At 39.6% G+C, this 23,890-nt stretch overlaps 1 protein-coding gene and 1 non-coding gene across 2 annotated transcripts in view; both read left to right on the forward strand.

Annotated features, from left to right (window-relative positions):
• The window catches only part of ADGRG4 (adhesion G protein-coupled receptor G4), a 128,105-nt gene extending 107,557 nt beyond the window's left edge, over positions 1-20,548 (forward strand). Inside the window, 5 exon segments of the mRNA XM_049766940.1 lie at positions 3,982-4,060; positions 7,612-7,892; positions 16,651-16,752; positions 17,621-17,788; positions 20,424-20,548. Of these exon segments, the coding sequence (XP_049622897.1) occupies positions 3,982-4,060; positions 7,612-7,892; positions 16,651-16,752; positions 17,621-17,788; positions 20,424-20,548 (755 nt within the window).
• On the forward strand, positions 5,674-5,837 carry LOC125999597 (U1 spliceosomal RNA). Its single transcript, XR_007492122.1, has one exon. It is a non-coding gene; the product is annotated as a U1 spliceosomal RNA (small nuclear RNA).
• Positions 20,549-23,890: the final 3,342 nt, after the last annotated feature.

Genomic DNA, 23,890 nt, shown 5'->3' on the forward strand with positions numbered 1-23,890 from the left:
TGGTGTTTGGAAAACTTCTGCTCCATCCTGGGTGATGAGATAAGACCTCTGTATCTAGAGATCTCAGTATCCGCACAGGTCCAGGAGTGGGACTAATGATAAAGTCTTTCTTTGTGATTCTAGAAGTTCTGTTCCCTTAGTGTCATTTTAATTCATCTTCTGTGGTTGGTGGTCTTGGTCTTTGCACTGATTCTGGGATGGAACCTAGGATAGCGTCTTTCATTGTGTTTCCAGAAGCCCCATTCCGTTGCGCTTGTCTCTGCCAGACCTTTGGAACTGGGGATCATGGTAAACATCACAATTTTATAAAACCTAATAGCACGGTGCTTTTTTTTTACTAGTTCTTTTGTTTCAGTAAATTAGTATTCCACATAGTACACAAATCATCTGGCAATTTTCTTTCACTTCCTGACTTATTTAACTTAGCACTGTCATTTCATGTTCTACAGGGCACAACATCATCATTTTAAATGAAAGGGTATTCCACAGAATGTTTAAACTACAGCTTTATTATTCATCAATGAACATTTACATGGATTTCATGTTTTGGCTATTTTAATAATACTTCCATGAACACAGGGTAAAAATGCCTTTTCAAATTAGTGTTTTTATTTCCTTTGAGTAAATTATCTAACAGTGGTGTAGCCAGATCATAGGGCTTTTCCATTTTCAGCTTTATTTTGGAGACAGGGTGGGGTCACACAAGGAGGTACCTCAGGGACTATTCCTGGCTCTGTGCTCAGAAGCGACTTCTGGTCATACTTTGGAAACCCTATCAGGTGCTTGGGATGGAACAAGGATTGAGCACATGTAAGGCAAGTGGCTTAACCCTTTACTCTTTCCGATATCCATTTTTAGTGTTTTAGAAAATACCCACCTTTCTCATATAAATATTTTTATCTTATGCCACCTTTACAAAAATATCTTTCTAAATCCCATAAGATTATATACTAGTAAGAAATCAGTGGATTTTTTTAAAATTAGAAAGTCAACAATAGTTTCTCAGTTAGCTACTCATCCTTTTAATGAGTTCGTTAATACAATAACTCCAGTGCTCTAATCTGTGTTAATTAAGCCACTTTCAAATGTAAACTACTGATGTTATGCACCAGCAGCAATGTTAATGCAGTACATACTTACATTGAATACATATTCTTTGCTAATATGGGGACAAGAGACTGGAAAATATTAAGCAAAGCAAAGCAAAGCGTGCTTGTTTAGAATACTTTGGATTCTCTCCAAAATATAGTCCAAAGAAGTCATTCAATATACTCCCCTTTCTGCCCAGGGTCCTCAGCTTGTTCCACTGGAGGAAGTTAAGATGTCCTAGAAGAAGCTTTACGAATAATCTAGAAAGCTATCACCGACACCCAGCTAATGATGACAGGGTTGTAAACACCACTACATCCGGGCTTTTCTCCCTCAGTATACCTTTATAGCTTCCTTGTCACTTCACTTTCTCCTCTCCTTCATTTTCTCCACAGGGCACTTTGCTCATTGATCTCCTCATCCCACATTCTCTTCCTAAGGTGTCCAGGGAAAGGATAAAAAAGCTGAAACTCGGCACCTGCAGGAGGAATTTACTTGGGGGGTTTTCAAAAACATACCCGAGCCTAGACCAAAGCAAGACAGTGACCTAGCTGGAGCCACCAGCTAAGAAACTGCAGTGCTCTCAGTTTCTGTTTAGTACTCACAGTGATGCAGAAAGGAAGAGCAGCTAAAGGTGTTGGAACCGTGGGCCCAGCCTCCAAATGTTCACTCTAGAAAATAACACCCAAACACAAGGGGATCTTAATATTGATAAATGCATTGATATTGTCACAGTGTAAGCCTGAAACTCAGCCATGATTAACTTTCTGACTTTGTAAGTCATGGTGATTCAATAAAAATACTAAAAATAAAAATAAAACTTCAACTCTGAATGAAGGGGGAAGGAACAAAGGCCGTTTTTGTTGTTGTTGTTGTTGTTGTTGTTGTTTTTTAGTTTTTGGGCCACACTCATTTGACACTCAGGGATTACTCCTGGCTACGCACTCAGAAATCGCTCCTGGCTTGGGGGGACCATATGGGACGTCAGGGGATCGAACCGCAGTCCCTCCTGCGCTAGCGCTTGCAAGGCAGACACCTTACCTCTAGCGCCACCTTTCCAACCCCGAAACAAAGGCTGTTATGCCATTTTTGAGATTTCCCATGTGTGAGGAGCTGGTTCTAACTCTGCCAGTGCTGTTCTGTAGGGCAAAATGCAAAGACCCAAACTGCCTCAGAATTGGGGTAGGTAGGGATAAATTGTCGTGCACGAGGATAAGGAGAAATCATTGATCTTCCAATATCCTCCCAGAGGAGAGAGGAAATGAGTGAAAAAGGGAGAGGAAGGCTTCCAGTCTTCTCAAATCCACAAAGAATAACAAGTCACCACACCAACATCCACATCAGCCACAGTCCAAGAATTTGCCTGTCCAGCAATAGAGACATGAGTGGGATTACCAGGTTATTCCAGAACTTTCTGCTGCAGAAAGCTCAGTAGTCTGTAATTAGTAGGCAAATGCAATCAATTTTCAGGAAAAGAAATATGAGCATGTTTATATTTGAAACACTATCTTTCTAATGCCAGAGCAACCTGTTGGAATGGTTTTACTTCTTTATTTAAATCCCTGTCCAAGGAAACAGCTGTGTCTGGTTTCATAAAAGAATAGACAGGAGGGGGTCTTCTTGGCATTTCTGAGCAAAGGGTACACATAGCTTGAGGGCTGCTGGCCTATTGTCATTCTAAACGTGAGTTGTCCTGCATGCCATCCAACAGGCATTTAAAAAATGTGCATCATGTTAGGCACTGTGATTGATGTATATATCTGACAGTTTTGTCTTGTTGAACATAGAATCAGATGTCAGAGGATTTTTCTAGGGGGATGTGGACCAACTCTATAAAGTATCTTATATAGCTCCTGATTGTGTGCAATGCTCTTGGTTCATGAAATATACAGTATGTGAAATAAATAAGTTGTGCATATGGATCAGTGGTGGAGCCCATATTCATACATGTGAGGTCCTGGGCTTCTGCCTCGAAGATTCCACCTTGTTCTCTGTACATTGGCTCCAGCTTTAGTTTCCAATTGCTTCTCTTATTCTTTCTCTTTCTTTTTTCTTTTGCTTTTGTATAAAGCCTTCTCTTTGATTCTCTCATGTGGCCGCAAGAGAGTAGCTTTTCCTAATGTGCCCTTACCAGAACCTTCCTTTATAGGTTTGGCGACAGTTGCCGTGCAGTTTCATAGGCTGCACACTCTCATTCACCTTGCTCATTGTTTTTTACTTACTCGTATTTGTTCTGTTTATCATTGCCCCTCGACCTTAATGACTTAAAGTCATTTAAGTTTTGCAAACATACATGAAATAGGATGTTTAAACCCTATGTCGTAGTCCCATCACGTTTGACCACTTTAACTGAACAGATTTCTTTATCATAGTCTGGCTAAATTGATGGGTTTGCTAACTTTTATCAAGTCAAAATGCCAGTCTGGTAACCAGTATGGAAACAGCTCTGCTGTCAAAAAAAAAAAAACACTGTCAGCTGTAACTGATTGTGGGCCACTTGCTCCAAGTTGACAGAGACAAAAAGAAAGAGAGGAATCTAAGGGTCAGTTTGGAAAGGGACAAAAGATTGGTGGCCTATTATTTGAGAGAAAACACTTCATGTGAACGTGTATACTTCTATTGCCAAGTTGATTTTTGGCACTTGAACTATTTTTAATAATTAGTGGGTGTTTAGGGAACCATTGGCATGCTTTTTAGTTTTGCAGATTGGAGAACTCCTAGAACTTGGAAGCCTTCACCAACGTTTTGCAAACAATGGTATTTAGATGCCTGCACATCTGTGGCTCATTTAAACAGTATTAGTGTTTTAATCCATTAGCTCCCACTGCCTTTTCATGGGGTTGACTCCTCTGCTGTCTCATGGGATGTCTCTGGCTTGCTTCTCCACTCTAGGGATCCCAGCGATCGTAGTGGCAATCATACTTGGAGTGGATAAAGACCTGTATGGAACTCTGAGCTCAGCCACTCCATTGTAAGTATCAGCATCACTGCTTCTTGGGCAGGGGATACTCTTGAATAGCCAGGGTACAGTGGGATATTCCTGGCTGCCTTCAGCTTTAGTCTTTCTGGTCTAAGCACAGGGAAATCACACACACACACACACACACACACACACACCTCAATGGTTTGGATCCAATCTGGTCAGGGCCTTAGGCAAGTTAACTTTCTTCTGACTTCCATTTCTTCCTCTGAAAAAAGGATCTCACTCTGCTCCATGCAAATAAAAAAAAATGATCACGTGAAAATAAAGTGCTCAAAATGTGACTTGTTCCTTGGTAAGTGCAGAATAACTACAGGATTTTCAGATTGAGAAAAAAAAAAGCTCCCGTCGTTTGGAAGGCAATGGAGCAGACACCACCAGGAAATAGAGACAAGTTGTAGCATGCTTTCTGCCTTTCAGCAACTGCTGTTTCTCCCTCAAAGACTCCACCTCATTCTCTGTACATTGGCTCCAGCTTTAGTTTCCAATTATTTCTCTTATTCTTTCTCTTTCTTTTTTCTTTGGCTTCTGTATAAAGCCATCTCTTTGATTTTCTCAGGTGGCCACAAGAGAGTAGCTTTTCCTAATGCCCCCTTACCAGAATCTTCCTTTATAGGCTTGGCGGCAGTTGCCGTGCAGTTTTGTAGGCTGCACACGCTCATTCATCTTGCTGATTGTTTTTTACTTACCCGTATTTGTTCTGTTTATCATATCCCCTCGATTTTTTTCATTATAGATTTCCTCTCTCACTGGACTGGAATCAAATGTAAGAGGTCTTGCCCCTAAGACTCCTTTGCCTTTCATATTGAGATGACAGTTTCCAGAGGGTCAACTTTATTTTGGCCCTTTCTAGCAGATGCCTTCTAATTAAAATATCTTACTATCTTTTCTTTCTCTCTTTTTTCTTTCCTTCCTTCTCATCGCCTCCTCCCTTCTCCCTCCTTGCCTGATTTAAAGGAACCCTAGTGTCTACTTAATGGTGATTCTTCTTCAGAGATCAAAAGCAAAAGAAAAACCAAAAAATAATGACTCTAATCCCTCTGCCTCCAAGAGCCCTTTCATATGTGAACTGGTTAGCAAGAAGCAGTGTTCGAAGAGTTTTTAATATTTTGAGGCAGTCATACATACACATAGCACAAAATTCAAATGCACCTAAGGGTAGAAGGAGGATGAAAGATAACACCCACTCCCCCACCCATAGATACTCATTTTTTTCTAACTTGTTGCAACTTTAATCATTAATAAGCAAATTAGTATAGAGATTATCTTATATATTGTCACCCATCTGGCAGATGATTGGTTTGTTATTTATCTGTATGTCTTGAGATGGTTTTCTGTCCCAACACAGATGTTGTCTCTTTCTTGTGGGGGGGTGAAGGAGTAAGGAATATACCCAGCTGTGTTTAAGGTTTACTCCTGGCTCTGCTCAGAGATCACTCCTTGTGCTATATATGGTGCTGGGGGTGAACCTGAGTCCATTGCATCCAAGGCAAGCACCCTAACCTCTGTATTCTCTTCCTGGCCCCAAAATGCTGTTTCTATTTTCTTTTTAAAAAGAAGTTTCCATATCCTCCTTTAAGACTGATTATAATATCGAGTGACCAATACTTACCTGGCAGGGGAGATACCATGATCACAAAGGTGGTTTCCCCAGGACGAGGCTTATCCATTGCACTCTGGATGTGCTGACCCCTGCGATTTCCCCAAATGTGGGAAACTCGACTGCATAATTTGTGGTAGTGGGGGACTGCGTTCATGCTCTCCCCTGAAAAAAAGAAAAAAAATATCGAGTGACCCCTAACTATCACACTGTACTAGGGAAATTAAATGATTTTCCTAATCTTCTCAAACACACAAGCAAACATAAAAGCTTCCCTAAGAAGATGAACAATAGCAGTTTCTTATTCTAGAGGTCTCAGGTTCCACTGATATTCAGTTAAATTAGTGAAGTTCGTCTATATTTAAAAAAAAAAAGAGGCAAAATATGGGGAAATAGAAAAAGGTATTAAGCCATTTTTTTTGCATGTCATCAACCCCAGTTTGATCCTCAGCACCTCATATGGTGCCCTGATCACAGAGCAAGGTGTAAATCCCGAGTACTGCTGGAATAGCCCAAACCTTACAACACCAAATCAGAGGTAATATGTTCAAATGAATCATCATATATCTTTTTTCCTTAAAAAACATTTATTTTGAGTGTGACCTTGAATCATAAATTATAAGCAATGATCTCAACAATGAATTATACTTCATAATTGAAGTTAGACTAGATAAGCGCATAATACAAGTGGTAAGAGCAGCAAATAAAGACAGAAAAAATCAATTTGATTAAATAGTCAGAGAAAGACTTTATGAAATAATTGCAACCTAAACTGTACTTTGAATGATTGATTAGTGATATTTTCATAGGATACAAAAGTTTAAAACGGCATTCTCTGTAGACATCACAAAACAAATGGAAATATAAAACCTTGAAAGTACATGATGTGCTCAATCCATTGCAATGAAAGCCGTATAAAAACTGAAAGGGTGAGGACAAAGGTTAAATATAATTTCTGATATTGACCCAATTCATATCTTTTAAAACTCAGTTCTTTTGTTCTAATTTTTTAATTTTTTTAATTTTTTAACTTTTTAAGATAATTTTTATTTTGATCATAGTGGCTTACATATTGTTGACAATAATATTTTAGGTACATATTTACATAAAATCAGGGGGATTCCCATCACCGATTTGTCCTCCCTACACCTCCGTTTTTGTTCTACCTCCCATACCCTCCTCCCTCACCCCCAGGGCTGCTAGAATATGTGGTCCCCTCTGTACCTAGCTTACTACTTAGTAGTCTTGGTCTTGGTGCATGATGAGAGCCTCTAGAAGGATTCCGCCCATTTTCAGCATATTAGACTTTTACCCCAGTTTATTAATTTTCTCTTCTTCAAACAAAACCATATAACTTGAATCATCATATGTTTTAACAAAAGCTCTAGAATTCAAAGTCCAGAGACCATTGTTGACTTTTGTAGTCAAAACCTGTAGCTGTAGTGGGAAATTTAGAATATACACCACCTTTGATGCACTGAAAATAGGGCTTTCTGTTGCATTTTCCTTAACGTGTATCATCTTATCATTGTTTGCTATAACGTTTGTAAAATCCCATCATTGGCTCACATCCTGTTATTGTGATATTTATCACAACAAGCATAACTCAGCCTGCCAATAAAAATTCAGGTGTAAAATGGTGGGGTGGGAGATAGAGGCTTTGATTTCTTGCTGTTGAGGAAGAATTTAGTCTCCCAGGAATTGGACGAAGAGATTTCTGAATATATAGTAGAGAAGGAGATCATAGGATTTTTGACTCACTGGTGAAGAAAACACTGACTTAGGGATCAGAAAATCCCAGCTCTACTTACAATGAGTGTGAGTGAAATCTGTGAAGTCCTTATCATTCTAGGAGTGAAACTGAATTGATGATCTTCAGAATCTTGCTCCAACCAAAGAACTTGTTTCTTTACCTCACAATTGTCTTCTTTGTCTCTTACAGTTGTTGGATTAAGGACAATTCCACATTTTACCTCTCAGTTGTGGCTTATTTTTGCCTCATATTTCTCACAAACATCTCCATGTTCTGCACTGTTCTTGCTCAGCTGAATTCCATAAAAGCCCAAAGCCACAGGATGAGACAGAAGATGATCCTTCATGACTTCAAAGGCATCATGAGCTTGACATTCCTCCTTGGTCTCACCTGGGGATTTGCGTTCTTTGCCTGGGGACCCGTGAGAAACTTTTTCTTATACCTTTTTGCCATTTTTAACAGTTTACAAGGTAATGGATGCTTCCTTTGTCCTTTCTGTGGGTAGCTAGACGTCTTGCAAAGTATATGCTGTCTTGAAAATAAAATCATTTTGTAGGACCACAAGGAAGTAGAAGATTCTCTAAGTGGTGTCTGTTTTTAATGAGTTGATAAGCAGCCATTGACAACTTTAGTTAGATGTAAGGTTTTCACTATATGAATTCCCAACTCACTATCCACTTCAGTTTGTATGAAGAAGCCCCGAGTGCTTAATTGAATACAACCAGTTGGCAATGTCTGTATCAGAACACCGACTGGCAGTATTTCTTATAGTAGTCATGACAAAAACTTGCATGCTCATGAGTGTAGAGATACAGAGTTGTGTCCACGTTTTGAAGTGCACAATTCAGTTGACCTTAACAAAAATTCAAAGGGGGAAACGAAGTTTTTGATCCGAAAGTCTGGCTGCATCAGATAACATAATATTATGGAAAGGACTCATGCTAGAAAATGAGAGTCATAGAGGAGTGAATGTGAAGATCAAAGAGGTGTGAGTCAAGGCAAAAGACCAAAGTTGGTGTTTTGCTAGAAACCAACTTTGAAAGAGTCTGAACTGTTGATTGGATGAGAACATTCTAAATGTACAGCTTTGTAGCTCTTGATCTACCTTCCTATTTTCTTTCTTTTGTTTTTGTAGATAATTTGTGCTTCTGTTTCCCTTTTTCTTTTTTTATTTAAACACCATGGTTACAAAATTGCTTATGATTGAATTTCAGTCTTATGATGCTCACCACCCTTCACCACTACCAGGGTCTCCAATTTCCTTCTCACCCTCCCCCTGTCTGCCTCTGAGGCAGGAATTTTACATCTATCTCTTTGTCTCTCTTTCCTTTTTTCCATTTAGAAACTGTGCTTTGCACTATTGTTAATGAAGGGGTACCATGTGTATCACTTTATCTTCTTTCAGCACCCAGTTCTTGTCCAGAATGATCAATTCCAACGATCGCTGTCTCTTCTCTATCCTAACTGCACTACTCATCTGTGGGATATAAAGGGAACAAAAGACAGTATGTTATATCTAGAGACAATAGAGAAGAGGGCCAGAAGGAGCAGTGCATTAGGAAACTTTCTAATTTTTGTTGAAAGGATCAAATGATGTTTTAAATAATAGAACAAAGATAAGAAATAAAAATGTGAGGGGTCTGATTTCTAAACTTCTGAGTAATTGCTAAAACTTCTTGTTGAGCTGATTGTAGCTATCAGAAATTCTTAGGCTAGGGGGCCGGAGAGATAACACGGAGGTAGGGCATTTGCCTTGCATGCAGAAGGGTGGTGGTTCGAATCCCGGCATCCCATATGGTCCCCCGAGCCTCCTGCCAGGAGCAATTTCTGAGTGTAGAACCAGGAGTAACCCCTGAGTGCTGCCGGGTGTGACCTAAAAATAAATAAAATAAAATAATCCTTAGACTATGGACAGAGTAATAGAACAGTGGGTAGGGTATATTCCTTCCATGTGGCCAATCTGGGTTCAATCTCCAGAATCCCTTATGGTCCCCCGAGTACCACTAGGAATAATTCCTAACTACAGAGCCAGGAGTAACTTCTGAGTACCACTGGGTGTTTTTCACCAAAAAATTCTTGGGATGTGCTGGAGAGGTAATACATAAATAAAGGAGATTGCCTTCCATGCATCTGACACCAGTTTAATTCCCAACACTATGATCTGGGGGTTCACTACATCCCCAGAAGTGGATTCTGAGCATTACCATATGTGGCCCCATGCCCCCCATCATGAAAGAACCTTAAGGCATAAAGATTTATATCCTGTAAGTCTCAAATTCTGTTCTCTGCTTTTAAGTTCCAGTTTGGCCAAATTCACTTGGGCTGGCTAATGAGGTAGGCTGTGAATTGACTTGTGCACTGAATTAATTTATGGTCTCCTTTACTTACTGATCTTCGATATTCATTCAAACCCCCCCCTTAACGAGCCAAAGAACAATTTCCTAGGGAGTAATTTGTGATATTCAAACAAGAACAGGCTCAACAAAGTTTGGAAAATGAGGCAATTCCATATACACACCCATTATTGAAATGGCACAGTATATAATTGCATGGTTAAAACAACTTTTAACATTTAAACTGAGAATTCCAAAGACCTTAAAACCCTTTACAGTTGTGACTATGAACCCCCGAGGGACCTTAGGAAATATGAACAGGTGTTCAGTATTACATATCAGACATTTTACGTGCTATAGGGGAGGCAATTCAACACAAGGCCTAGTTTTTTAGTGCTCTTTTCAAGTTGTTGTATGTTATTTTTTTTCAGGCCCTGTGATTTACAATAGTGCCATGATAGGTTTCGTGCATACATGTTCCAAAAATATGTCCTTCACCAGCGTGTCTACTTCCCTCCACCATTATCCCCTCCTGTCATCCTGCCTTAGGCTATAGTAAACTCAGTTCTGTAGACCAGTTCTCAAATGTGTTGCTTTTGGCCATTTTTCTAAGCATAGCTTTTGCCTAAGATCTTATAGTTCTAAGTTTGGGGGTTTGAGGTTGGGGTGGACCATACCTGACTGTGTTTACAGGATAATCTGTAAACTCCAGAGTCACTCCTGGTAGTGCTTCCTAGGGGGATCATATGTGGGTGCCAGGGCTTGTGTGAGTAGATCAGAGTAGATCTCATGCAAGGCAAGCACCTGAGCTATCTCTCTTGTTCCACTAGATTTTTACTTTTTTGCTATAGAATCTTATGATCATAAATCCATCTTATTTCAGAACAATGATGTATAGCAATGAAACATATGGTTTCACCAAAATCTGTCAACCTTCCATAGAGCCATATTCTGATGGAAATGTGAAGTACCAAGTGTGGTGTTCCTCCTCTGCCTGACGTTTTGATTCCTTTTTGTGGCAGGCAGGGACAGCATTTTCAGGAATGCTCCTATCACACTCAAGTGATTTTATTTGCAGCTACAAGAATTTGATTGTATCCTAGATCAGGCCTGAACCTTTTGGTGTTTTTTTAGACCAGTGGTTTCAGCCTTTCTAAACTTGCAACCAACACCACTCTGCAAATTGGTGGTTGAAGAACACTCGTCTAAACCACTGTCTCTCAATCTTTTTTCAACTCCCTCCCTTCCAATATTGTTTCCTTCATGTGACCCCTCATATTCTACCAGTTATCCCCTTGTCTCATTCTGTGGCATGTGATTTTTACCTATAGTCCCCTCGGAATATTCTGGAGGGAGGAGTGGCTCCTTGTTGATAAATTTGTGTCTAGACTTTACCTCTAGAAAGACTACAGCCGGTCTCACTATCATGTTATCTTGGTACTGAGTTTCCTTTGAAATGACTTAGGAGCCCAGTGCCAGTGCTCATTTCTTCCTCAGCAATAGCTCCAGGCTTATCATTAGGTCACTAATTCTGAAGAAAGTTAAAACATAGAGATGTTTACCCATGAAAAGTAGTGTTTTAAAGTAAAAGCAACTTAAACACAAGAAAGGAAAGCAGTTGAGTATTTTAAAAGAAGATATTTTCCAGACAGTGAGGGTTCCTTTTTCTGGTGGGAAGGAACAGGGCATATTTCAGCAGCAACTTCACATGACTAGAAACAAGATCCAGTTGGAGCTCCCAAGGAACTAAAATCAATGTCTCGTAGATCCAACATCTGTTGGTCATCAGCTGGTTGTCAATCAAGTGACAAATAGTCCTACCTCTGTGTCTTGCTTGCCAGACATAATTTCTCATCTTGTATAGAGAGGATTGTCAGAGCCCTAAGTATCAAACTCATGTTACACACATCAATAGTGACTCAAATAGTCAACATGAGAATGCAATCAATCAAATGAACAAGCCAATAATTTACTATTCAGAAGACAGTTTTTCAGTTCTGAGAGAAGGGGCTTTCCCTGTGTTCAAGTGTGGAAAAACTTATGCTCATGATGAGCTATTTCTAAAAAAGAATTTCATAAATAATCATACAACGACAGAATTGGAGAAACAGTACAGTGGGTAAGGCATTTGCCTTGCACAAACCCTAATTACGTTCAATCTCTGGCATCCTATATGGGATTCCAAGCCCAGCCAGGAGTAATCCCTAAACACTGAGTCAGGAGTAAACCTTGATCATAGTCAGATGTCTTCTCCCTCTCCAAATTTATTTAATGCAGGTGACAAAAACCCTGCCATCTTCCCTCCTGCTCATGTTCCAGTGAATAAGCAAATCAGTCTGTTACTGGGAAGAAAAAGGAAGGCTGGCAGCGAATGAGAGAGTTGGCATGCAGCTCATTGGAATTCACAGAATAACCTTTAAGGCTGAGAAGGAGCACAACCCCATGCAGCAAATCAGAGAAATAATAGGTGGTGTTGTCACAGGTGGCCCTTGCTCTTGCTGAAGTGGAAGAGTTTTACTTGTTCTGACATGGGGCTTGGCTCTCATCAGTGGCTGCACCTTCCTGGTAGCTGCTGTTCAGGAAAAAAAATGTGAACAGAGTCTAGTTTCAGCACTACCGCTTTCTGATTACAAATGGAGAGAAAACCTTCCAGTGAGTTAGTGAGCTGCATCATTCCATTTAGTCTCCAGATTGCTGCCTCCCATCTGGAATTGGAGAGTCTCATGGGGCTGGGGCCAGGGAAAAAAGAGCTCTCCCCCCACCTCCAACTTCCCATCCAGGGAAAGGAGTCAAATGCTTCCACATAAAACTTTTCAGACAGGGCCGGAGAGATAGCATGGAGGTAGTGCGTTTGCCTTGCATGCAGAAGGATGGTGGTTCGAATCTCAGCATCTGATATGGTCCCCCGAGCCTGCCAGGAACGATTTCTGAGCGTAGAGCCAAGAAGAACCCCTGAGCACTGCCGGGTGTGACCCCCCAAAAAAACAACAACAACAAAAAGAAACTTTTCAGACAGAGCTCACCATTGCAGAAAGTCAAGTGTTCAATGTCTGTCTCTTGCACACACCAACATAGACACATAACCTTGCATGGAGTTAAAGTGCACTACATGTCGAGTGGCTTCTAATCAACTCTGAATCCTGGGCAGAGCAGCCATCCCAGAGAGTGCAATAATGCAGTGGTTATGATCCTGAGTGCTGCAATCACTGAGCCTACACTCAGCCCTGATATGCTCAGCACATGATCAGCCTGCTGACTGGGCCGAGTTTCCTAGGTTTCAAGGACTTGAGATGCCCTCTTTCTGAACAGGAGACAAATAGCGCCTGAATGTAGTCCTTGCTTAGTAAATACTTAGCTGTGATTTATTTTGTAGCTTTTCTGTAGCTTTCTCTTGTTGCTGCTAGTTATAACCTGGCAACCGCCCAGAATAAGCCTAATTTGTCCTTTTCATGACAGACATTTCACGTCTTTGATTATAGCTGCCATCTCTACTTCTATTTACCACTCCAAGTTTGCTCTTCTCCAAATTCAACTCCCCACTGCTTTCAACCTATTCTCAAGTCCATTCCCTTTCTTGCTCACACTGTATCATTTTGTTTTGCCAGCAGCCTCTAAAAACAAAACCTCAAAACTGAGGTTTTGTCTGTGCTGTGCTGGGAAGAGGAAGAATCAAACCTGGGCAAAATGGCAGATGTCTCACCTGCCTTAAGATTCTTAACTTCTTAGCCTGGAAACATAGTACAGGGGTTCAGGCATTTACTTTGCATGCAGCTGACTCTGATTTGATCCGCAGAACTTCATATGGTCCCCTGAGCACTGCCAGGAATGATCCCATAGCACAGAGCCAGGAGAAAGTGCTGAAAACAGCTGGATTTGCTCCCACAAAAAGTATAAACAATTTTTTTTACTTCCACTAAGGCTCTAGGAGAAATGAGCTTTGGAGACATTTACTACTTACTGGGTCATACTCAACTTGCAATGAGTTAAGATTTAAGACTAATCCTTGACCTTAGAGGCAATTGGAAAACAGGGAGATAAGCCAAACTTGCACTGAGAACAAATGGTTCCAAACTGCATTTGGATCAAAAGAAATTTTGGGGGAGAATGAGAATTTGAGCCAAAATATATATATTCTTTTTAAAACTTTATTTATTGATTGATTGGTTTTGGGGCCTCATCCAGTGGTGCTCAGGGGTTACTCCTGGGTCTGCATTCAGAAATCACCCTGGCAGGCTGGGGGACCATATGGGATACTGGGACTTGAACCAGGTCCCTCTTGGGTCGGCCACATGCAAGGCAAACACCCTACTGCTGTGTATCTCTTCGGACCCAAGATATATATTCTAAGGTGTGGGAACGATAGCACAGGACATTGAAGTGCTTGCCAGATGTGGGCCAAACCCTCCTCAAAAATGTTATGACCCAGAAAAGAATGACTAATGTGCTAGGAGTTTGTGCACCAAGTTTCTTGGAATTCAAGTCAAGGAGCTACTATTGAACTGCTACACTTAGTAGGGGAGGCAAAATTTGAAGTGATATAAAGATTAAAATGAAAGATATCTCCTCCATCAATAACTTGGCAGCTATTGGAGAATGATAAACAGAACAAATAGAATATGAAGCAAAGACTGATAGGAGTTCAGCCATGGGAAATATTAATTTCAGTTTAAGGAATGTGATTTTGTGCATAAAGACCTTTCACCATAATTGACAGCCATGCTGTTTATGGAAGATATATTGGCCTCAAACTTCTGGAAAGCCTCAAACTAGAAAATATGAGTTTATTTTCGATTAGGATCCCCTTGAGTTCCACTTTGACCCTCCAAGGTGATATGTAGATGATAGAAGTGAGTAATTCTGGAATTTCTGGTAGAGATACTCATCACCTTGATCCCAATTGCTGCAAAACAAACAAACAAACAACAACAAACAGTAGATGAGGCACTAAATTGGTGTTTCCTGCATAGTGTGAATTTTTCCAGAGTTTAGGTAGTTGGTATTTATTTTTATGTATCAAATTGCCCTGCATTATAATAAAAACAAAAAACAAATTGCCCTGCATTTTAAGTCAAGTACATATTATCTTACATGGTTTGTGAGGGTCAGGGTAGTTTGACTCAGAATTTTTTTAAATTTGCATGCATGCTATCAGGGTTGCAATCATCTGGTAGATGAATAGGTTGGAGGAAAGTACAGGGTACATGGGTAGTACAGGGAAAGGGAGCTTGCCTTGCCTTGCATGCAATCAACATGGATTCTATCCTTGGCACTTCATATGGTCCCCTGAGTATGCCCAAGAGTGATCCCTAAGAACTGATCCAGGAGGGCTGCCAGGTGTTAATAAAACACAAAGGGTGGGAGGGAAACTAGGGATATTGGTGGTGGGAAATGTGAACTGGGGAATTCTGTACACTGTATGACTGTAACTCAATTTTGTTTTTAGGCCACATTCGACAGTGCTCAGGGGTTACTCCTTTCTCTGCACTCAGAAATCACTCCTGGAAGGCTCAGAGGATCATATGGGATGCCAGGGATTGAACCTGGGTCTATCCCAGGTCAGCTGTGCTATCTTTCAGGCCCTATGTGCTATGAAAAACCCAGTAACCATAGTGTTAAAATAAAAAATTACTTTTTATTTTTTAGGGTTTAATCTTTATTGTTGAGTAGTAATCCATTCTGTATATAAATATCACAGTTTCTTTATCCTTGCATTGTTTCCAGATTTAAACTATTGTGAATAGTGCTGCAATGCACATAAAAACACAAATATCATTTGCCAGATTTTCCTTCTAAATTTTTGTTAGTTTATTGTTTCCCCAATTTCTACTCATCACCAAAGAAAATCTGCATATGTAAAATAATTGTCGATATTGTTGATATTTGTTTTTGACAATGTCCCCTGTAGGGAGATTTTTTTTAGGTAAAGATTTTTTTTTTTTTTTGGTTTTTGGGCCACACCCGTTTGGCGCTCAGGGGTTACTCCTGGCTATGTGCTCAGAAATCGCCCCTGGCTTGGGGGGACCATATGGGATGCCGGGGGATCGAACCGCGGTCCTTCCTTGGCTATCACTTGCAAGGCAGACACCTTACCTCTAGCGCCACCTTCCTGGCCCCCTTAGGTAAAGATTTTAATAACCAAATTTAACAGGTTTTTTCCATCAATATCTTTATTTAAGAATCAAGATTATAAATTGTAGTTGGGTTTCAGTTATAAAAATGACAGCCCCTAATAAACAACAAAAGAATAAATAATAAAAATTGGAAATAAATCACTAGTAAAAAAAAAACAAACACGAAGAGGTTGGAATGATAGCACAGTGGATAGGGGATTTGTCTTACATGAGGCTGACCCTGGTTCAATCCCTGGTATCCCATATGGTCCCTTGAGAAGTAATTTCTGAGCTCAGAGTCAGGAGTAACCCCTGAGTGTCAGTGGGTTGGCCCCAAAACCAAAAGCAAGTAAAAACTTATTAGTATGTAGCTGCCTTTGAGAGAAATAGGGAGGGAAAGCGTGAAGCCATAATTTCTAATATATTCCAACCTTGGGAAACTAGGATCTGACATGTCATTATGTCAGTTAAATTTTAGTTACAATGAAGGATAATACTACAAAGGGTGTAGGAATCATTGAGAATCACCTGGCTACTTCAACATTTTTGATCTGCCAGGCTCTAGAATGAACACCATCCCAGGTGAAAAGTGTGGTTGGCACAAGTCAGATCTTATTGACATCAATACCTTGGGAAGGGAAACTACAAAGATGAGCTCACATGCTAGAAATGGCCCGTAGGCTCCTTAAAAGCCATTTCTGTGATGACATGGGTAGGTCCAAGTCAGGACATAGATGACAGTAAGTGGAAAAGATTGAAAAGACTGGCCTTTCTCCCCCACTTAGGATTCCTCATTTTTGTGTTTCACTGTGTGATGAAGGAGAGTGTGCGGGAGCAGTGGCAGATACACCTCTGCTGTGGATGGTTGAGACTGGAAAACTCTTCTGGTAAGATCCCAGTTTGGATAAAATTTTATATTTCACAACCTGGACAAGATGAACTTGCTCCTGACGAGTTTATACAGCATCACCATTAATTTGCAGGAGTTCTGGTCAAGAAACTAATTTGTACTCATGGATTAACGTGAATCAAGTCGAGTGAAGAACATAATTTTAACTTAGTGAAGCTTTTCTTTATATCAAGATTTCTTGGGTTGTTTCTTCTCACTATCACTTCAGTCCCAATTCAATTCAAAGAATATGTAGTGCCTACTATGTTCCAAAAAGAGGTTATGTCTGGCCACTATCCAACAGTGGGTTGAGTATAATGATGGTGGACGAGAAAACATGTCAAGATCACTAAGATGCCTGGCTAGTTGGGTGCTTCAATTAACCAATGACCTTTCCTGCAAAGTGGGAGATATATTAGGTTCTCCATTTTCCTCAGTCTCCATTATTGGCAAGTGAATTGTCTATGTGTCAAATGGCTCTTCTACCCAATTCAGACAGATTCTCTTCATCTCAATGCAATGCACAGCTTATTTTATTTAGGGAACATTTGAACTTGAAGTATCTAGTGGCCCAGAATCTGCCTCCTTTACTCAAGACATGTGTCAGTAACATGTTCTCCATGTGCTGGTTCCACATGAAATAGGTAGGCACCCTTGGTAGATAAGTGAATTGGTTCTATCTGTACCACACATTACAGTTCAAACATCATTTTTGAAACTACAGATATATGAGCTCGTAGAATTACCTGGAACATACAAACTGTGTGTTGGATTTAGGGGAAAAAAACAGGATTATTGAGGTAGGGTTTATATTCGCTAAAATCCAGTCATTTGTTTGTAGACTTCTATTCATTTTGTGTTTTCAGATGGCAGTAGCAGGTGTGGATTAAATGTTGGTTTTAAACAAGAGAGGCTGAAGAAAAACTTTGAGCACAAGCTCTTAACACCATCTCTCAAGTCGACTGCAACTAGTTCCACTTTCAAATCTCTAGGCTCTGCACAGGGCTTACCTTCAGAAGTAGGCTTCCCAAATGGTGAGAACAAAATGCTTTGTTGTTTACACTTATTAAGAGACACTGAAATGACATGAGACCACCTATGTGGTTCCAGAAAATGCTTCCTCCTCATTCCTAGATATATGAGTGCATGTATGTATATACCTGGGCTTTCTCTGGGCTAGGAAAAGCAACAGAAACACCTGGTGAATTTTTGGAATCACCCAAGTCATGTAGAAGAGACTGGAGGTTAAAAGAAATTATGAGTCATTTAAAGAAGATCCATTTTGACTATTAAAATCAGAAGGAACGTTAGCCTTTGGGAAGTACAGTTCCCTCTTAATATAGATGAATACATTTTTACTAAATTTTAATAGTGTGATATGTGCATAGGATTCATTGCACTTCTCACCAAAGATCCAGCACCATCCCAGCCTCCATAAGACTCCAGATTCATTCCTCCCACCCCTTCCCTTTCCTTTTAGTAACCATTTCACTGTAGGGGGTCACCAAGATGAGAAATCAGGTTGGATGGACTTTTCCATTTAACTTGATTGGGTAATTAATATTCCACATATCAGTGAAACCATAAAGTAGTCTTATATGTCCCAGATTATTTCATTTAGTATAATTACCTTAAATATCATTTGTTTTAAAGCATAGTTTTACTTTGGGATGGGGGGAGGTAATACCATACTCAGTGATGGTGTTTGGAGGATGATGCAGTGCTGGTGACCTATCTCAGGGATCCTGCATGCAAAGCATCTTCTATAGTTCTAGAATAATCTGCCTGACCCAATTCCATCTTTTAATGACAGAATAGTATTCAATTGGACTTATAGACAACTTCTTTATCTAGTCATTTGCTGGTGGGTACTTCAGGGATTCAGTGAATTTTCTGTTAATAAACATAGGGATGCAAGTAATCTTTTCAAATTAATGTTCTTATAGCTTTTGGATAAATTTCTAAGCTGGTTTGGTTGAATCATATAGAATTTCAAGATTTGAAGGGCTCTCCATACTAATTTCCATAGAAGCTGTACCATTTCACTTTGCTACTGACAATGTGGACCAGTATTCACTTTTTTCTAAACTCTTGTCAACACTTATAAGTTCAATTGTGACAATAGTATCACAGATGTAAGGTGCTAGCTCATTGTAGATTTGATTTGCATTTCCCCAATGATAAGTAATATTGAACACTCTTTTGTGTGTTTGGAGGTGTAAGGAAAGCTATATGTTTTCATTGGAGAAGTTTCTAATCAGATCTTTTGCTCACTTGCTCATTGATTTACTTTCATGTTGTGAACTTTTATAATTTTTAGATATCAATTTTTGTTATATGCATTATGTACAAATATGTTTTGCCAATTGCCTTTTTATTCTTGTGGTAGATTTTTTATATGTGAAGAAACACTTTCATTTCATAAAGTTGTGTTTTGTTATGAAATACCTTTTTTATTGTTTTGGGCCACATTTGACACTGTATTTGGGTGTGGCCCAAATACAAACAAAAAAGAAGTTCAAGTTTATGTAATGAATGTGTTTGGTGCATCCATTTAAATCCAAAGCAGTGACCTTTGGTAGCATTTCTGAAGATCAAAGTAGGCCAGAGTTTAAACATAGAGAAGTGCTCTGCTGAACTGGCTATAGCCAGTCTTCCATCTTCTCGGTGCTGGTGGCAGAGCTGCCTCATATGCTATCATTTCTGTTGTCATTAACTTTATGATTTGTGGCACAACACATCCCTAACAAGTCACTCTCTGTCTTCAGCGTAAGTGGACGAGTGACTGATATCCAACATGCTTAATAGTATTAGGACTGGAAGAGGCACCTCTATTGTCCTCTATAGGCAGGTGGTTCAGTCAACTGCAACTTTTTCCACAATACCAGAAATGCAATATCCACTTTTCTACAGTGGTGCATGTGAAAAGATCTTTGGAGAAACCAATCAAACATGAATAAAGGAGAACAACAGGCTGGAGAGCTACTACAGCAGATTCAGTCACTAGCCATGCCTGTACCCAACTTTCATCCAATCTGAAGCATCACATATGGTCCCCAAAACACTATCAGAAGTGATCCCTGAGCATTGAATTAGAAGTAAACTCTGAATACATCCAGGTGTGGTCCAAGTGGGGGCGATTTGCAGTCCTGGGGATGGAAACATAGTTGGCCACATGCAAAGGCTTTAACCCCTATGTGATCTGGTTGCTTCCCGAAGGCCTCCAAGAACTTTCTGTGATGTCCTCCCCAAAGTGACAGTTACTGAGGATAGCTCCACTGACTATTAACAAGGCCAGAAGAATACACACACTGTAATCACTCAAAAGGTGATGGCAGAATAAATGAATACACCCAGACTTATAAGAAAGCTCCACAACTTACAGTTTCAATATTCATGAAGTCTATCTATTCATTGCTTTCTACAATACATGTTTATTTGTTTTCTTTTGGTTTGCTTGCACCTGATTCTGAACTCAGGGGTGACTCCCAGGTATGCTCAGGTGATCATATGCGATATCTGGAATCAAACCCAGGTCAGCCACATGAAAGCACCCTATCCACTGTACTAGTTCTCTGACACTTCAATAAATATTTCTTGTATTTCCTCTGTGTGAAAACTCACTAGTGCTCATGACTGAAATTGTTCTTTTGTTCCCCTTTAACACAGGTGACTTTGATGAAGATCCCTACTGTTTTACTCCTTTAAGTTGTGAAGTTGTGCCTAATTACATGAGAAGAATAATGCCTGTGGAAATCCAAATGAATTCCATTCACAAAGAAAGATATTTTTAATAATTTTCATCATTCTTCCCCCACCCCATACCCTCACACTCCCAGACTGGGGGCATTGTGGAATTTTTTAAGTCATATGCTTCAACTCTGTAGTCACAATATTATTTTGGAAGAAAAAGAATGAGGTAGCATTTAGTGAATATTCAATTGAGAATATATATATCCCATGCACTAGTTGTTCCTTTGTTTTATTAGACAAAATGTGACAGTGATCATTTATTGGAGGATATTTGTCTGCAGCATGGAGATTTTCTTGAAAAACTTCTTTTCTTTGGGGGGGGGTTGTGTTGGCCACACCCAATAGTACTCAGGGGATATTCCTGGTTTTTTGCTTAGGAGTGAACCCAACCATGCTCAAGGGACCATATGCAGTTTTGGGGATTAGAACTGGGTTCAACTTTCTCTCTTTTTTTTTCGGGCCACACCCATTTTGATGTTCAGGGGCTACTCCTGGCTAAGCGCTCAGAAATTGCACCTGGCTTGGGAGGGACCATATGGGACGCAGGGGGATCGAACCGCGGTCCTTCCTTGGCTAGCGCTTGCAAGGCAGACACCTTACCTCTAGCGCTACCTCACCGGCCCCTGGGTTCAACTTTCTACAAAACAAGCATCACACCTTTTGGATGATCTCTCTGGTACTGTTTCAGAAATTCTTAGTGAATAAAAGAGAAAGGAAGGAAGGAAGGAAGGAAGGAAGGAAGGAAGGAAGGAAGGAAGGAAGGAAGGAAGGAAGGAAGGAAGGAAGGAAGGAAGGAAGGAAGGAAGGAAGGAAGGAAGGAAGGAAGGAAGGAAGGAAAAGAAAGTTGAAAGAGAAATAAAGAAAGAAGAAAGAGAAAGAAAGAAAAGGAAAGGAAAGTTGAAAGAGAAATAAAGAAAGAAGAAAGAGAAAGAAAGAAGAGAAAGAAGAAAGAAAAAGGAGAAAGAGAAGAAAAAAGATGAAGGAAAGAAAGATGAAAGAAGAAAGAGAAAGAAAGAAGAGAAAGAAGAAAGAAAAAGGAGAAAGAGAAGAAAAAAGATGAAGAAAAGAACGAAGAAAGAAGAAAGAGAAAGAAAGAAGAAAGAAAGAAAAAGAAAAAAGAAAAAGAAAGAAAGAAGAAATAAAGAAAGAAAGAAAGAGAGAGAGAGAAAGAAAGAAAGAAAGAAAGAAAGAAAGAAAGAAAGAAAGAAAGAAAGAAAGAGAAAGAACGAAAGAAAGAAAGAAAGAAAGAAAGAGAAAGAAAGAGAAAGAAAGAAAGAAAGAAAGAAAGAAAGAAAGAAAGAAAGAAAGAAAGAAAGAAAGAAAGAAAGAAAGAAAGAAAGAAAAAGAAAGAAAGAAGGAAGGAAGGAAGGAAGGAAGGAAGGAAGAAAGAAAGAAAGAAAGAAAGAAAGAAAGAAAGAAAGAAAGAAAGAAAGAAAGAAAGAAAGAAAGAAAGAAAGAAAGAAAGAAAGAAAGAAAGAAAGAAAGAAAGAAAGAAAGAAAGAAAAGAAAGAAAAGAAAGAAAGAAAGAAAGAAAAAGAAAGAAATAGCTAAACTCATCTGTAATGCTAACTCTTGCTTTTGGTTGCCTCTTTTTGCCTTCCTCCCTCTACCTTCTTGCTTGCCCTGACTTGTCCTTTGCCACCTAGACAAGCCCAGCAGCTCCAATCAGCTCTAGTTTGGTGACTTTCCTCAGGAGCTTTATTAGCTGAGAAGTCATCCCTCTCAAGAATTCATGGAGTCTGTGGATTGATGAGCCACTTTCCCCAAAAAAACATGCTTACATTTTAACAAAGGGTTTCAATCAGAAGTGTGGCTTGAATAATGTGCTGTACAGATGCTTTGTCATGATAATCCAGCAGTACAGAGCCCCTCTCCCCATCCAATATAAGACCTTTTGGTCTTTCCTTCCCTAGTCTTCTTTCCTTCCTTCCTTCCTTCCTTCCTTCCTTCCTTCCTTCCTTCCTTCCTTCCTTCCTTCCTTCCTTCCTTCCTTCCTTCCTTCCTTCCTTCCTTCTCCAGTCTTTGTTTCCTTTTTCTCTTTTCTTTCTTCTTCTTTCTCTTTCTTTCTTTCTTTCTTTCTTTCTTTCTTTCTTTCTTTCTTTCTTTCTTTCTTTCTTTCTTTCTTTCTTGCTTGCTTCTTTCTTTCCTTTCTTTTTTCTTTCTCTCTTTCTCTCTTTCTTCTTTCTTTCTTTCTTTCTTTCTTTCTTTCTTTCTTTCTTTCTTTCTTTCTTTCTTTTTCTTTCTTTCTTTCTTTCTTTCTTTTTCTTTCTTTCTTTCTTTCTTTCTTTCTTTCTTTCTTTCTTTCTTTCTTTCTTTCTTTCTTTTTTCTTCTTTCTTTCTTTCTCTCTCTTTATTCTTTCTTTCTCTCTTTCTTTATTTCTTTTTTCTCTTTTTCTCCCTTTCTCTCTCTTTCCTTTATTTCTTTCACTTGTCACACCCAACAGTGTTCAGGGACTGTTCCTGGCTCCATACTCATAGTGATCCCTCGTGATGCTGTGATGCTGGGGATCAAAGACAAATCACCTTATTTCTCCATTGTCTCTCTGGCCCATGACTTGCTTTATTTTTAGGTTCTGTGGCAGTACACAATGAGTGCCTTTCCTATTCTAACATGAAATATTGTCACTGAAACTTCTCAATTAGGAAGGCTACTCCTATTTGATCATGGGTAGAAATGAATGAAGAATTGAACATGTGAGAGGATAAACAGCCTTGTGGCTATTGTCAGGAAAGGAAAGTGAATATCTAGGTTTACAGGAGGAAGGTTCACTTTGTACCCCACCTCTTTCCATCTTTTTAAATCTTGTAGTGAAAGAATATATTAGCACTTCAAGCAATAAATATACAAAAGCATAAATCAATAAAATATAGCAGACCCTCCCAATGAGAAAGGAAGATAAAGTCCAGGACTTTACTATCATCAATCAGATCCCCCATTACCCTTGTGAATATGTATGGTGCAGTGAGCTGTGGAGACAGCAGAGCTGAGTTCAGATCCCAGCTTTGTCACTCCTACACTTGAGACTTGGGGATGGAAGAATAATGGTACATTCATCATAGATTTTAAATGAAGAGTTCAGGTCGATAAATTTTGCAACGATATAAAATCCAGTATGTCTTTACCCTATTATCTTTCATACCTCTCATTACATGAAGAGATCACCCACCATATCTTCTCCATGCCATAAGCAATATTTAACACTGATTACTAAATATCCTGGCACATTGGTGCCCATCAGTGGTATCATCAAGCCTGTCTTGCTTGTGAATCTGGCAGGGAGATGGGTGATAATTGAAGACATACCAGCAGAGTTCAGAGGCTGTTCCTAGTTTTGTGCTAAGAAGTGACCCTAGAGGTGCTCAGGAGACTATATGAATCCCAA

This window comes from Suncus etruscus, chromosome X (assembly GCF_024139225.1).
Source record: "Suncus etruscus isolate mSunEtr1 chromosome X, mSunEtr1.pri.cur, whole genome shotgun sequence".
Taxonomy (NCBI): domain Eukaryota; kingdom Metazoa; phylum Chordata; class Mammalia; order Eulipotyphla; family Soricidae; genus Suncus; species Suncus etruscus.